This window comes from Chiloscyllium punctatum, chromosome 27 (genome assembly GCF_047496795.1).
Source record: "Chiloscyllium punctatum isolate Juve2018m chromosome 27, sChiPun1.3, whole genome shotgun sequence".
Taxonomy (NCBI): domain Eukaryota; kingdom Metazoa; phylum Chordata; class Chondrichthyes; order Orectolobiformes; family Hemiscylliidae; genus Chiloscyllium; species Chiloscyllium punctatum.
Genome location: NC_092765.1, coordinates 9,715,774 through 9,732,568, shown reverse-complemented (window position 1 = coordinate 9,732,568; position 16,795 = coordinate 9,715,774). Strand labels below are relative to the sequence as shown.

General features: G+C 39.6%; 1 protein-coding gene across 3 annotated transcripts in view; it reads right to left on the bottom strand.

The window, feature by feature from the left end:
* LOC140453400 (tRNA selenocysteine 1-associated protein 1-like) overlaps positions 1-15,701 on the bottom strand; it is a 28,607-nt gene extending 12,906 nt beyond the window's left edge. Inside the window, exons 1-6 of one of the 3 annotated variants that reach the window (XM_072548032.1) lie at positions 15,455-15,701; positions 13,033-13,130; positions 11,069-11,168; positions 10,054-10,109; positions 3,254-3,385; positions 2,143-2,262 (exon numbers count right to left, since the gene is read on the bottom strand). In XM_072548032.1, coding sequence (XP_072404133.1) covers positions 2,143-2,262; positions 3,254-3,385; positions 10,054-10,109; positions 11,069-11,168; positions 13,033-13,130; positions 15,455-15,481 — 533 coding nt within the window. In that variant the 5' untranslated portion in view covers positions 15,482-15,701. The remainder of the gene's footprint in view (positions 1-2,142; positions 2,263-3,253; positions 3,386-10,053; positions 10,110-11,068; positions 11,169-13,032; positions 13,131-15,454) is intronic. The other 2 variants (XM_072548033.1, XM_072548034.1) reach the window with 2 other exon arrangements.
* Positions 15,702-16,795: the final 1,094 nt, after the last annotated feature.

The following is a 16,795-nucleotide window of genomic DNA, read 5'->3' as shown; positions in this document are numbered from 1 at the left end:
TCTATTATCAATAATCGTTCATCTAAATGCACTCACTGATTTAGTGCATAATTCTGCATGGCAAACACATTTGCCTGAAAGTATATATATCAGAATTGTTCACAATTGCTGCAAAAGGTTCAAAGATACTAAAATAGGTTTTTTTAAAAACCATTTTTTCATTGAAATAAATATAAACACAGGCCTTACAAAGCTTATATGTAAGTGTATATTTTTGTACAACAACATAACTGAGCTACTTTGTGTGCTACCGCAAATAATTTATTCCTTTAGTTGCAGTTGTAAAAAAAATTGGGATGTTTCACTGACATTCATTAGGCTATTCTTTGCCAGGGAAAACTGGAGTGGTCCACATGTCGGAACCCTGGGAGGTGCTGATAGTGGTGGAAGGAGAGAAACAGAATTTGTAACCAGATTTTAGTGAGCTAATAAAACACAGGAGAAAAAAAGACAATAAACTTTATTTACTTTGCTTAAATGGAATATGTTCTGCCAAAAGGGATGAATGCAGATTTCTCCATCTTCCTCATTTCCCCTCCCCCCACCTTATCTTAGTCCCAACCCTCGGACTCAGCACCGCCTTCTTGGCCTGCAATCTTCTTCCCGACCTCTCCGCCCCCATGGCTTCTCTGGCCTATCACCCTCACCTTAACTTCCTTCCACCTATCACATTCCCAACGCCCCTCCCCCAAGTCCCTCCGCCCTACCTTTTATCTTAGCCTGCTTGGCACACCCTCCTCATTCCTGAAGAAGGGCTTACACCTGAAACGTCGATTTTCCTGCTCCTTGGATGCTGCCTGACCTGCTGCACTTTTCCAGCAACACATTTTTCAGCTATGTTCTGCCACTGCAATGGTACAGGAACCTTTTGAAGAATTCAGCAGTACTGACATCTATGACAATGCTGCTCCTTTAACAAGGTTATGCTGTTCTTGGTTTTCCGAACAGTCTGGGTTTGGATGGGTTTTAGGGCTGTTTGATTATTGCTAACAGATAATAAACCAAGCAAAAGGCTTTCAAATTAAAAAAAAGCTTGTACAATGAAAGTAGCATTTTGAAGTTGCTGGACCCAAAGAAACAGATCCATGGTACTCTCTCTCTGACTTCTCTAAGACCGTATGTTTGATCTTATCTTTTGTGACAAGGGGTGTTTACAGGGATTATTGCGAGTATTTGGAACAGCATCATTACATTGGGATAATCTGTTGGGCTTTTGGATAGGTCAAGTTATTCTGCATTCTGTTCTCTTTTATTTGTCTTCATTCACTAATCTTGTAAATAAATTCTGTTTTGTTTAAAGCTAAGTGGTTGGTCAGCTCCATCACTCCTGGAATTTACTTTACACCTGCTTAAAACAATTAGCAAAGTTAGGGTCTGGGGTACTTTCTTGAAATGTTTTGAGGGGGGATCTGGCCTGGTCTATAACACATCATTGATACGTGTCCAGAACTGGAAAGCTGACAACAAACCATGAAGGACTAAAGCAGGAATGCTCATTGCTGCTTTCAGGAGTGAAAGCAACAACGATTTTCAATAACACTGTCTTCCATTCTATATTTCTCGTACAGGAGGCTTGCATTTCCTCCCTTTTCCTAGGACTAGGATTTCTCCATCTGCCTCTTTTGTAAAACATTTCTGCTGGAGTTGGGCAACCATCACAGCCTTTAAAAAAGACACTGAATCTGCAATGAGCTCATTCTGTATCCAACATTTTCAATGTATTTTCTTATACTTTAAGCACACTGCATGCATGACGCAGCCTGCCACCACCCAAGCTTAAAAGCACAGATAGGGAGCAAGTCCAGGACTAGCAGAGAGGGGAAGTGGCTGTTTGTTTACATGTGAACAGTTAGGCCACAGTAGAGGCAATTAGAAGTCTGCTTCTGCTCAGTCATTCAGAAACTGAGATTCCTGTCCGACAACACTTAAATCTGTGCAAAGATGCATGGTATTTCATTTAGTGATAGAAATGGTTTCAATTCTGCCTTACTTAAATTAGAATTTCTTGTTTCTAGTACTACAAAGTAAATATTAAACGTGTGGTACACATAAATTTCAAGAGTGGCAAAGGGATAAACATTCAGAATGAAAGTGTAGAAAGTGCAACACCCAACTTTTGTGCCTTTCTCCAATGTTGCTTACGTTTTTGGTATTGCCACACTCAGCCTTAAAGCTTTCCCTCCGACACCAATTGCACCTTGACACTCAGAAAGTGCTCGTTTCTGTTCAGTTTCATCAGAGAACTTCACAAAGCCATAACCTCTGCAAAAGAAATAAATTCTACTGTATTTCATATCACCGTTCCATTCTTAAGCTGATTATTTTCAGGTCAATAACCTGGAATGAGCTGGAGGGTGAGGACGGAGGTTGGGAGTTAAAGGTTACATTAAACAGAGCATTTGAAATGAATCGCGAGGCTCTGATTAGTTCTCAAACTAAAACAAAAGCAGTCTACTTCTATCAATCAAAGATTAGATATTCTTAGTTCCAGCGTTTATCTTCAGTTACATAAAGTAGATTTATTTTAATTCAAAGATAATGTAGGTACTAAAGCACCAAATATAGCAACAAATTAATCCGGGATACACTAGAACTAGCAATTAAGCGAGCACAGGATGTTAAAACAGTCTAATAGGCAAACCTGTGCCTGTTAATATCCTTGGTATATTGGGGGTGTAAAGGAGTGCATGGCAATAAATGCTACCTTGCCAGGATTACCGAAAAGGTAAGAAGATATTGAAGTTACATGATTCCTTTTTCAGAAAGTGATTAACTCCAACCTTGCACACACTTAATGAAACAACTGCTGCTGACTGACACTTTCTAAAATAAACTTTTCTTTCCTGCAGGCTCTAACACATCATCGATGACTACAAAGATAATTGCATACCTGCATTCAATGTTATTAAACTATTGTCTACAGCTAGAAAGAATGAAAATTTCATTTTAAATGTCTTTCATTTTAACTTTGGACATGTGGAGGAGACAGTCATCTGCTTTGTGTCTACACATATGCTGTGGTCAACAACAGATACCTTGCACGCCAAATTGTGTAACCTTTACCTTCTGCTTCATGGCACACTGTACTTGGTAGAAATATACTGTCCTATTCCACCTAATCAATCATTATAAATAGTTTCAAGACATCACAAATATGAACATTGATTATGGTTCCAAATTATAGACTATAGCTCTGTTTGTAGCACAAAGAACATTGGTTATATAGCTAAAGTAATACACAAGTTCTACATACTTGGAGTTTCCCAGATTGTCCAAAACCACTTTTCCTCCTCTACACGTAGGGTACTTCTCAACAAAAAATTCGTAAAGCATTCCATCGTCCACTTCTGGCGTAAGGTCTCCAACAAACAGTGAGTATTCAGGACTATGGAAAAGGATGTTAATATCCAAGCATTAAATATTACTTTTAAAATGAAAAGATGTGATATCAAGCATTTATTAAAATTATACTTATTGCATTAGAGATAAATTCTGATCTATTTTCAGTAGACATTTTCTATAAAAAGTGTACTACCTAATAGAATCAATCTATCTTGATCCCAAACCCACTTAAATATCTAACTACCCTGTTTCATGGTTTTAAATGATACATTTGTAAAAGTTATATGCTAGATTGAGTTGTTCATCAGTTCATGACGCTTGGTTAGCAGTAGTTAAGTGTGCTAACACACAGTAACTATGTTTCTGACGCTTGTCACCACTGTATATAACAGCACGGCTAACTACACAACATCATTTCAAAAACACCTCAGCATTTCTAGTTAGATAATTACTTACATTTAAACAGTGCCTTCAACAAAGGAAAACAGCCCAAGATGCTGCACAGTTCCATAAAGAGAGAAACAGTGACACCAAACCACAAAGAGGGTTAATTAAATGTTTGGTGAAAGAAAAGGTTTTAAAGAGAATCTTACAAGGAGTGTGAATGAGAGAGAAAGAGATAGAGAAAGAAACTAAAATGATTAGGGTGGCAACTCAAGGTTTAAGTTTAGATGGCAGAAGACACAATCATTAACGTTTGGTCCAACTGACTGGGATATAGGTAAAACTTGAAGAGTTCATGGATATTGGAAAATGGCCCACCAGCTAGGATATTGTTTGGATAAGTAGGTTCTGGAGGAAATAGCAGCATGTGTGAGTATTTCTGCAGCAAACAAGATGACATTGAGGCAAAGGCAGGCAATGATCTGGAGGTGGGTCAGAAGTAGGCAGCCTTCATAGTGGAAAGGATATTTGGATCAAAAGCTCAGCTCACAGTCAGACAGGCCATCAATCTCTCAAACAGTCTGGCTCCGATTAAGACAGTAGTAGGGAGGATGATATAACTGATGAGGGAATGGTGGTTTGTATAGGAGCTAAGGCAATGACTTCACACTTGTGTTTAACTGGAGCAAATTGTGCCTCTTGAATGCTGAACTGGCAATCTGACAACACGATGGCAGTGGGGATAATGATGAAGTAAAGCTGGGTGTTGCCATCATAAATGTTGAACTGATGTCATAGTTTTGACTAATCAAGGATAGCAACTCAATGATAAATAAAAGACAGCAAAAGATAGCTTCTTGGTGAATTGCAGCATTAATGGTGTAGAGGAATTAAGAAAATCTATTTCTGCAAATTCTCTAATTACGAAACGCAGATAAGAACAGAATCAGGTGAGGTCAGTCCCACTCAGGTGGAAAACAGCAGCAATGTGGGGGATGATGTGGATGACTGCATCAAAGGCTATAAGGATTTTGAGAAGAATGTACATATAGTACACCTCGGCCACAAGGACGTTATTTATAGTTCAGACATTTCAGTGCAGTTGTAGAAAAGCTGATTGGAGAAATGCAGATACAGAAATCTGAGAATGATGGGCAAGTGTTTGGGAGGCAGTGATATAGTTAAGGACGTTGAAGAGGAAAGGGAGATGTTGTGGAAGTTTGCAAGGATAGTGTGTGCTTTTGTTTAAGACAGAGGATGATAGCAGATTTCGAAATGTTGAGGACAAACTTAAGGAAAGGAAACAGTTAACAATGTCAGTGAGCACAGGGAAGAGAACTTCAGTGATCAATGTTCTGGTAGAAATAGAGAATGAGATATGAATCTTGCACGGAAAATTAAGTAAAAAATAATACAGTAGAAAAAAGTGTGGATCCAGAAGTTTTAAGTAGGACAGGAAACTGATGAACTCGGTGTTACTTTTAAAGGGAAATCTATTATTTACTATCTATGCTACTTAACTATGTTCACCTATTATTTACGATCTATGCTACTTAACTATGTGATCTGCCTGTATTGCTCACAAGACAAAGCTTTTCACTGTGCCTCAGTACACGTGACAATAAATTCAATTCAAGTGAGGTAGCACCAACATCAAAGGAAGAAGAGAGGGACTGACTGAACAGAACAATAGGATGCTGGGTAATCCAAGATGGAGGACAGGAAAAATTTCTGGCTGTAACAGACTGCTCCTTTTTTCAGGTATTTCAGGTGCTGGAGGCTATTTCCTCGAATTACAGGAGCGGGAATTACTGTTTTATATGCTGTTGCATTGTTTTGGAGTTTTGAAAGGGAGAGGTACAGGCAAAGGCAGCACATGGTCAGGTAAGTAGAGAGAGAGACAGAGAGAGCGAGAGAGACAGAGACAGAGAGAGAGAGCGCAAGAGATAGATGGAGAGAAAGAAACCCAAACTGCTAACTGACACAGCAGTCAACCTGTCCAGTTACTGCCTTTGCTATTGAATTCATGTATCGCTGGACATCAGTGTGCATCTTGGAAAACTTAAACAGTGAAGTTCACAACTAATCTTGGAGGAACCTGTTTGGGAGAGGTCACAGCACAGAAACAGATAAGTGAATAGTTTAAATATTGCCTTGCTGTAAATCTAAAATAGTGAATGGAGTGGGTTCTTTATTATATATTTTATTGATATATGCCTCTTGATTAAACTTAAAAATATAAGCCATAAGTACTAAAGTAGCCTGGAGCAGTGTCTTGTAGAGGAATAAGACTGTTATTTTCTGGGTATGTAGATTGGAAGAAGCAAAAATGGCCCTTAGTAGAATGATATGCTCTTCTTGTCAGATGTGGGGGTTTAGGGAGAGTTTACATATTGCTGAGGGTTATATCTGCAATAAATGCCGTTGTTTGCGAATCCTATCAGATCAAATGGATCGGTTAGAGTGACAGTTAGAGGCAATGAGGAATTTACAAGAGCAAGAGGGTGTGATGGATGAAAGTTATAGGAAGGGAGAAAAGTCACAGATACAGTCACATAGATGGGTTACCTCCAGGACAGGTACGAGAGGTAGTGCAGGGTTCTTCTGTGGCTATGAGAAAGTGAGGACTGCAGATGCTGGAGATCAGAGTTTAAAAGTGTGTTGCTGGAAAAACGCAGCAGTCAGGCAGCATCAAAGGAGAAGGATGCTTATGCCCGAAACGTCAATTCTCCTTCTCCTTTGATGCTGCCAGACCTGCTGCGCTTTTCCAGCAACACATTTTTAAGCTATCTTCTGTGGCTATCCCCATTTTAAACAAGTATGCTGTTTTGGAAGATGTAAGGGGTGATGGATTCTCAGGGGAATGTAGCATGAACAGCCAAGTTTCTTGTATTTAGACTGCCACTAATGCAATGATGGATATGTTGGGTCCCAAGAGATTGACTATGTTAGGAGACTCTCTAGACCGAGGCACAGACAGATGTTTCTGTGGCCAGCAGCGAAAAATCAGAATGGTGTGTTGCCTCCCCTGTGCCAGGTTCAAGGATGTCTCAGAAAAGATGCAGAATGTTCTCAACGGGGAGAGGGACCAGCAGGAACCAACGAAATAGGAAGGGAAAAGGTTGAGATTCTAAAGGGAGAATACAGAGAGTTAGGCAGGAATTTAAAAAGGAGGTCCTCAAGAGTAGTAATATAGTAGATCACTCCCAGTGCTATGAGCTAGTGAGGGTAGGAATAGAAGGATAGAGCAGATGAATGCATGGCTGAGGAGCTGGTATATGGGAGAAGGATTCACATTTTTGGATCATTGGAATCTCTTCTGGGGTCGAAGTGAACTGTACAATAAGGACAGATTGCACCTGAATTGGAAGGGGACTAATATACTGGCAGGGAGATTTGCTAGAGCTGCTCAGGAAGATTTAAACTAGTAAGGTCAGGGGAGCCCAGGGAGATGAGTACAGTTGAGAAAAAAAGCGAATCAGACAGTCAGGGCAGAGAACAAGGTAGGACTGATAAATTAAACTACATTTATTTCAATGCAAGAGGCCTATCAGGGAAGGCAGGTGAGACAGCTTAATGTTCCAGGATACAAATGCTCCAGGAAGGACAGAAAGGGAGGCAGGAGAGGAGAGGCAGTGGCATTTTTGATAAGGGATAACATTACAGCTGTACTGAGGGAGGATATTCCCAGAAATACATCCAGGAAAGTTATTTGAGTAGAACTGAGAAATAAGAAAGGAATTATCCCCTAATTGGGAATGTATTATAGACTCCCCCCTAATAGTCAGAGGGAAATTGAGAAACAAATTTGTCAAGAGATTTCAGTTATCTGTAACAATAATAGGGTGGTTATGGTAGAGGATTTTAACTTTCCAAACATAGACTGGGACTGCCACAGTGTTAAGAGATTAGATGGAGAGGAATTTGTTAAGTGTGTACAAGACAATTTTCTGATTCAGTATGTGGATGTAGCTATTAGAGAAGGTGCAAAACTTAACCTCGTCTTGCGAAATAAGGCAGGGCAAGTGACTGAGGTGTCAATGGGGGAGCACTTTGGGGCCAGTGACCATAATTCTATTAGATTTAAAATAGTGATGGAAAAGGATAGACCAGGTCTAAAAGTTGAAGTTCTAAATTGGAGGAAGGTCAATTTTGACAGTATTATGCAAGAACTTTCAAAAGCTGACTGGGCAGATGTTCGCAGGTAAAGGGACGGCTGGAAAATGGAAAGCCTTCAGAAATGAGATAACAAGAATCCAGAGAAAGTATATTCCTGTCAGGGTGAAAGGGAAGGCTGGTAGGTATAGGGAATGCTGGGTAACTAGAGAAATTGAGGGGTTGAGTGAGAAAAAGGAAGCATATGTCAGCTATAGACAGGAGAGATCGAGTGAATCCTTATTAAAGTGAATAGGCAGTAGGAGTATATTTAAAAGGGAAATCAGGAGGGCAAAAAGGGGACATGGGATAGCTTTGGCAAATAGGGTTAAGGAGAATCCAAAAGATTTTTACAAATACATGAAGAACAAAAGGGTAACCAGGGAGAGAAAGGGCCCCTCAAAGATCAGCAAGGCGACCTTTCTGTGAAGCCGCAGGAGATGGGGAAGATACTAAACGAGTTTTTTGCATCAGTGCTTACTGTGGAGAAGGACTTGGAGATATAAAATGTAGGGAGATAGATGGTGACATCTTGAAAAATGTCCATTTTACAGCGGCGGAAGTGCTGGATGTCTTGAAATGCATATAAATGGATGAATCTCCAGGACATGATCAGGTATACTGTAGAACTCTGTGGGAAGCTAGAGAAGTGATTGCTGGGCCCCGTGCTAAGACATTTGTATCATCGATAGTCACAGGTGAGGTGCCGGAAGACTGGAGTTTGGCTAACGTGGGCCATTATTTAAGAAAGGTGGTAAGGAGAAGCCAGGGAACTATAGACCAGTGAGCCAGACTTTGGTGTTGTGCAAGTTGTTGGAGGGAATCCTGAGGGACAGGATTTACACGTATGTGGAAAGGCAAGGACTGATTAGGGATAGTCAACATGGCTTTGTGTGTTGGAAATCATGTCTCACAAACCTGATTGAGTTTTCTGAAGAAGTAACAAAGAGGATTGATGAGGGCAGAGCGGGAGACATGATCTTTCTGGACTTCAGTAAGACGTTCGACAAGGTTCCCCATAGGAGACTGATTTGCAAAGTTAGATCTCATGGAATACAGGGAGAACTTGCCAATTGGATACAGAACTGACTCAAAGGAAGAGGATGGTGGTGGAGTGTTGTTTTTCAGACTGGAGGCCTGTGGCCAGTGGAGTGCCACAAGGATCGGTGCTGGGTCCACTACTTTTCATCATTTATATAAGTTATTTGGATGTGAGCATAAGAGGTACAGTTAGTAAGTTTGCAGATGACACCAAAGTTGGAGGTAGACAGCGAAGAAGGTTACCGCAGATTACAACAGGATCTTGACCAGATGGGCCAATGGGCTGAAGAGTGGCAGATGGAGTTTAATTTAGATAAATGTGAGGAGCTGCATTTTGGAAAGCAAATCTTAGCAGGACTTATACACTTATTGCTAAGGTCCTAGGGCGTGTTGCTGAACAAAGTCCTTGGAGTGCAGGATTATAGCTCCTTGAAAGTGGAGTCGCAGGTAGATGGGATAGTGAAGAAGGCGTTTGATATGCTTTCCTTTATTGTTCAGAGTACTGAGTACAGAAGTTGGGAGGTCGTATTGCGATTGTACAGGACACTGGTTCGACCACTTTTGGAATATTGCATGTAATTCTGGTCTCCTTCCTATTGGAAGGATGTTGTGAAATTTGAAAGGGTTCAGAAAAGATTTACAAAGATATTGTCAGGGTTGGAGGATTTGAGCAATAGAGAGAGGTTGATTAGGCTGTGGCTGTTTTCCCTGGAGCATTGGAAACTGAAGGGTGACCTTATAGAGGTTTATAAAATCATGAGAGGCATGGATAGGATAAATAGACAAAGTCTTTTCCCTGGGGTGGGGGAGCCCAGAACTAGAGAGCACAGGTGTAGGGTCAGAGGGAAAAGATACAAAAGAGACCTAAGGGGTGACTTTATCATGCTGAGGGGGGGTATGTGCCTGGAATGAGCTGCCAGAGGAAGTGGTGGAGGCTAGCACAATTGCAACATTTAAAAGGCTTCTGGATGGGTATATGAACAGGAAGGATTTGGTACGGGCTAAGTGCTGGCAAGTGGGACTAGATTGGGTTGGGATATCTGGTCGGCATGGACAAGTTGGACTGAAGGGTCTGTTTCCGTGCTGTACACCTTTATGACTCTACCTGCAGAAAATACTGTAGTGAATTACCTGTTGTCTGGTTGTTTTCCATAAGTGGCATAGTTAAGTTTAAATCTTCTGGGCTGCTAGCAGAAATAAAATAAATTGTTATAGTACTGTGGCTTGATATGTTTCATTTAATAATTGACAGTATATCCAAACATTATGAGTGGTTACTGTTACTGGCAACACCACAGGAAATTAACATTCTGATATTACTCCAACAACTTAAGAACTTAAAAATTCTTATCCTCACCTTTAAATATCTGCATAGCCTGGTACAACATGATCACAGTAGCCTATGTTTGGGCACATACCATTCTCCTGAAGCTAGTCAACTCATCAATGTTCCAAATGTAACAGATACTCTCTCATCCTCTACCCTCTGTAATTCCCATCTCAAATCTTTTATACCGTCCTGCTTTCACAGACATGCTAAATATTACTTTCGCCCCACTCTTTTAACCCTTGTTTACTTTTATTCTACTTATAATTTTGTTATTTTGCACCGTATCTATTTTAGTCTCTAACGTATAAGGAGCACTGAGATGATTTTGTAATATAAGGACAACAATACAAATGGAATCTATTACAGAATGTGAGTTGTTTAAACTAATGAGAAAACTCGAGATTACTTGGTTATGTTTTGCCGCAACCAAATTTTAATTTGGGGGATGAAGTACTATTTAAGAAGTCATCAATTTCAGTATCTTGTGGCAAGCTGCTTACCATCCAATCTCAGTTTGAATAGCAAAATATGAAATGCTCTGTAAGAAACTATTAGCCACAATTTATGCAATAAGCAAATCTCAGAAGATGCCTTTGCAAACATTTCGATTAGTAGTAAAATTATTTAAATTAAACAGATCGGGGTCTTTAGGTATTGAAGTTACAAAATAGGCAATCAGAAGATCACAGCAGAAATAGGCATTTGCATTATAAACCAATGTAACAAAGTACATTACAACCGGTCAAGTTCAAAATTTATTCCACAATTCTTCCATAGTTGTCACCTTTTCTTGAACAAATTCACCAAAATACTCACAGGTGAAGCACCTGGAAGTTTTTTCCCATTAATCTTAAGAAGACATCGCTCTGCAGCAGCCTGGTCTGCGAACTCAACAAAGCAGTAACCTGCTGGCGTCCTGAAAATAAAAATAAATGTTAAAACCTTCACTGAGAAAAACTTAAATAGCAATCTCAGTTTGAATAATGCATGCTATATGTACGCCAACAATTTTTATGATGATTAATATATTCTGGGGAATTAAAAAAATAGCCAAGACGATCTAAATATTATATGCTTTCAATCTTCAAATGTTTAAAAAAAAATTCGCCAATGACGAATCATTTGGATTTACACGTCACTTTTAGTAAATTCAGGGTACCAATGAAGTAAATCTGTTGTATTATAGCAGACAATGGCAATTTTCTCAAAGGTCCCACAAATAGCATTTGCATAAATTATACCAAAAAACTTTCAATGATGATAATTTAAAGATACGTTTTGGCTAGGACAGATGGAGAGATCTTTGCATGATTCCATAGGATCTTTTATGTCCTCACGAGCGGTAAGCAGAGTCACCTCACATTTCACAGATCCTACAGTCTTCAACTCAATGGAATGGTATCACTGAGCCAAGACTATTCAGGCTTAGGGAACAATCATGTGGACAAGAAAGTTATAATGGTTTTAACAGTTATTTAAGTTTATGAAGCAGAAAGGATAGAATCATAGAATCCCTGCAGTGTGGAAGCAGGCCAATCGGCCCATCAAGTCTACACAGACTATCTGAACATTCCACTTAGACCCAACCCCCTCTATCCTTGTAACTCTGTTTTTTTCATGGCTAACCTACACATCCCTGAACACTACAGGCAATCTAGCATGGCCAATTCACCTAAGCTGCACATCTTTGGACTGTAGGAGGAAAACGAACCACCTGGAGGAAACCCATGCAGACTTGGGGAGAGTGTGCAAACTACACATAGACAGTTGCCCAAGGATGGAATCGAACCTGGGTCCCTGGTTAACCTCTGAGCCATTGTGACAAGAACTTGTTAACAATTTCATTACTTATTTACTGACTGCAATCTATTGTTCTAATGTGTATAGACTGAGGGGATATAATAGGAAAAGAAAAAAACATGTCATACCCAGGAACTGTTTGATGAATACAACAGTGACATTTATTGTAAATTTGCAAGATTAAGCAAATTGAGTCAATATCCAAGGCTAGCACTCTCACATGAGTCAGAAGGTTATGGGTTCAAGCCCCACTTAGAGACTTCAGCACAGAACCTCGGCTCTAACTGCAGCTGCTCATCTAGAAATACGTTTTTCTCAGATGAGATGTTAAACCTAGGCTCCACTTATTCTACTCATTTGATCCAAAAGGTCACAAGACATTATTAAAAATTAACACAGGCAATTCTCTCAGAGCTTTAACTAAAATTTTCTCTTGACCCAACATTGGAGAAATGAATCATTTTGATGAACTGCTGCATCAGGCACGGTGCTATATGAACTGGTTGAACTTGCCAAATTTCCCTACCTTATGAATGTAATCACACTTTACAAGGTATTCTGATGGCTGTAAGTGATTTCATATTTTCTTTCTGTAACTCATACCAACTTTTACATTTAAACACCGTATAGTTATAAAAAGAAATTTGTTACTGATCAACTCAAAATCACCAAACAAAACTTGAAAATCCTAAATTGTTACTCTTATTACTCTCATTCAAATAACTAAAACTTAACTTTATAGGTGCATTTTCAAGAATTCAGTTTTATAACAAGTCTCCAGTATGTGCTGGCTTTTTAGTTCTATCATTCTAAATCATTCCTTTTAATAAAGTATGAATGGCAAAGTGCATGTGCACTCATTGAAAATAAAAGCACTGAGGTAAATTAAATAATTAAATCAACCAAATTCAAATAAATTAATGGATACAATCTAAGATTACAAGTAATTTGTTATTTATGAATAAAACAAATAGTCTTACCCAGTCACTCGATTACGAATAATTTTTACACTTATTACAGTTTCACCCATTGTGGCAAATGCTCTTGAGATAAAATTTTCATCCATGTAGTTTTCCAACTGCAGAATAACATATAAAATGAGTCCAAGCATTATTTCAGTGCTCATCAGATTAAGGGGATGTATATTTGAATTGAAGTAAACGGTTAATTGTTTGCTAGGAGGCTGCTAACTGGCAAATTGTAAGAAACATTTGGATGTTCAGAATACAGCTAGATCCTTCAGGCCAACTTTACCTTTTCATATCCTGACAAATTGTTTAAGCATTATTGTTCCAGAAAATAACGTAGCAAGCTGCGTTAAACTGCACCATACAATGAAGGTCATTCTCCTGTGAAAAAACCCACCCAACATTCTCCACTGGCGATCCCCTTGGGTCATATATGTAAGTATAGGTCATGATTTGGAAGTGCCGGTGTTGGACAGGTGTGTACAAACTTAAAAAGCACATAGCACCAGGTTATAGTCCAACAGGTTTATTTGGAAGCACTAGCTTTCGGAGCGCTGCTCCTTAATCAGGTTGTTGACAACCACTTAATGGAGCAGTGCTCCGAAAACTAGTGCTTCCAAATAAACCTCTTGGACTATAAACTGGTGTTGTGTGATTTTTAACTTATGTACAGGTGGATATTTTCAGGTCACAGTCAGACTCTGGAGGCAATTAATAGCCAGCCAGGTTTCTCTCATTCTTTTGAAGAGATCCATGTTGTCTATTCTCTGAATTCTAGCAGGTAAGATTTACTGTAAATGACAGAAAATTAATCAGTGCCCATATAGTGTTGTAACAAGCTTGTGTTGTATAGTACAATGTTCAAAATATCTTGCTCATTTAAAAGCTTGTCCTCCCAACAATTTGGATCCAGCAAATAACTAGATTGAACACACTTAGGAATGGTGATAAATGCAGAGCTTGCTGAAGTTTAAACAATGCACAGTCTCCAGGAGAATCAATGTTTTATCTAACACAACATTGATCCTGCAAGATAAAAAATACGAACATAAGTAGCTAATTACTGTAGCCCCTTATTCCTGCTCCACCATTCAATACGATTATTGCTTACCTCTGACTACAATTCAACTTTCCCACTCATCCTCATATCTGTCAGTTCTTGAGTCAAAACAAAGTCTGTCCTGAATAAACACAATTACTGTGTGCACAGCTTTTCCAGGTAATGAATTCTAAAGATTCAAAATCCTCTAGAGGCGGACAAGTATATATCAAAAGGAAATTGTTCTGTGTAACACCAATAGCTAATTGGAAATCTAATGTTCATCAATCACTTACAAAATGTCGATGACAGTAACCTACACTCCAGTGAGGCTGAGAAATATATTATGATGGTTCGCACAATATAAATGCTGGTAATGAAACATGATGTTAAATTTCTCAGAAGTAGCAAAGGCGAAGAAACTACATAAAGTTGTTTACAAACATCTAATATAGGCACAATGCGCAGCATTGATTTTATCAAATCCAGAAGAATTTAAATTTAAGTAATCAATACACCTCGAATAAAATACTAGCCTCATTAATAATGATCTTGAAAATATCGTACATGCTTAAAAACTCATCCATGTCACTCATTCCCTTCAGGGTAGGAAATGTGCTGTCCACGTCCTGTCTAGCCCACATATGACTCCAGACTATCAAAAATACAACCGACCTTTAGGTGCTCTTTGAAATATTCAACTGTCACAATCTCATCATCACCCAACGAAGGGCAATTACAAAAGGGAAATAAATGCTTGCCAGGTGCCAACTAAATTCAAAGCCCCAAAATAACATTATTAAAATAAAAATTGTAAATAAAGAATTGTGCACCAATGGATTTCATAAAGAATCACATTATATTGCTGAAAAAAGACAATGAACAAAAGGAGACATGCTACAGAAGTTTTCAGTTTAGTAGTCATCAGGGCATATTACAAGAATGCCAATACTCCTTCGACATGTCTATATTAATTAATAAAGATCATAATTTATATTAAGATGGGAAAAGGTGCAGCTTGGTCATTATAGAGACTATAGAACTCATGGTTTCTTTTCTAGTACATGATTACAGTTATTGACTATAAACACTGGCAATGTTTTTTTCCCCCAGTCTACTCCAGTTGTGAAGAAGGGTCACTGGACAATAAATCCAGAAGGGTCACTGGACAATAAATCTATTTCCACTCCACAGTTACTGCCAGACATTCTTGTGCTTTCCCAGCAATTTCTTATTTCGTCTGACAATGTCTGCTTCGTTCAGAGAGCCGATGTGGTGAGTCCCCCCCCCCCGGTCCCCGGGGGCTCTCTCCCCTGCCCTGACCACCCGGGCCCTCTCACTGCCCTCCCCACCTTCACCTCCATAACCCCTGGCAACGCGGCGCCTCACACTTACATCACCCATCCACAGGCTCCGCGACATCTTTACCCGGACAGCGGGGAATCCCCACCACCACCACCACACTCCGCCCCCGGAAAAACAGTGTGAAATTAAATTATATATATATATATTTTTTTAAATTTGATCAGACCAGGTCCAAGAAAACAACAGGATGGAGATGACAAGCTCTCGACCCACACACTCGTGCCACTGCACTCGCCGGTCCGAGGCCTCGTCCCTCACCGCCTGCTCCTCCACGTCGTAGCGCCACCCGCAGGAACGGAGGACTCTCTCACATCACCAACGCAACGGCCCCCTGCTCTTCCACCTTACAGCGTCACCCGCAGGAACGGAGGACTAGCTCACTCCACCAACAATCCTGCATCCTGCTCCTCATTATTTTAAAATATAGTCCAACAGCTTTCTAAGTGCTGCTCCTTCATCATGTAGTTGTAGAGCAGGATCATAAGAGACAGAATTTATAGCAAAAAGATCACGGTATCATGAAACTGAAATGATATATTGAACAAATCTAGATTGCTGTTAAGTCTTGCATCTTTTAGAATGGGTTGCAGATTTCAGTTCATTAATATGTTAATCCTAGAACTTCTTTCAAGTTACATTGTCGAGATAACTTTAGGTTTTATAAAAGGAGGTGAGCTCTCAACTCAGACAATGCAGTAAAGGTGTCAAGTTTGAGTCTGTCTGTATGGTAATCTCGAGTCAGACTGGTTCCATTTCCAAAGTGCAAATTTATAAAATGTTACACGAATTGGCTGCATGCAGATAGTATGCATCATTCCTGATGAAGGGCTTTTGCCCGAAACATCGACTCTCCTGCTTCTTGATACTGCATCACATTCTGGACTCAAATCTCCATCATCTGCAGTTCTCACTTTCACCTGCATGTAGATTGTGTGCTTTTTGAACAAAATAGAATATATCTGCAATTACAATTCTACAAATGCAAATTCATACCATTGACTTGAGTGTGGGAGGGATAGTAAGTGCATGTGTGCACATCATGGCCTCAACTGGGACCTTAGGCTCATGTCACATTACAGGTGACCATACCATACTATACTATACACTCACACTCTTACATACTCACATGCATGCAGACCTTCCCTCATATGCTGAGACACATACATATGAACCTTTGAAAAGTGCACACATGCAAACACATTCTCACACACTCTCTGCCACACACACTCTTCATTTTACAATCATCCATATGCCTATCCAACAGTTGCTTAACTGTACCTAATGGATCTGATTCTACACAGAGTGCTGGGTGTTTGGAATACACGGCCAATGGTTGTGGTAAAAGACCTACCTCTGATATCTCCCCTAAAC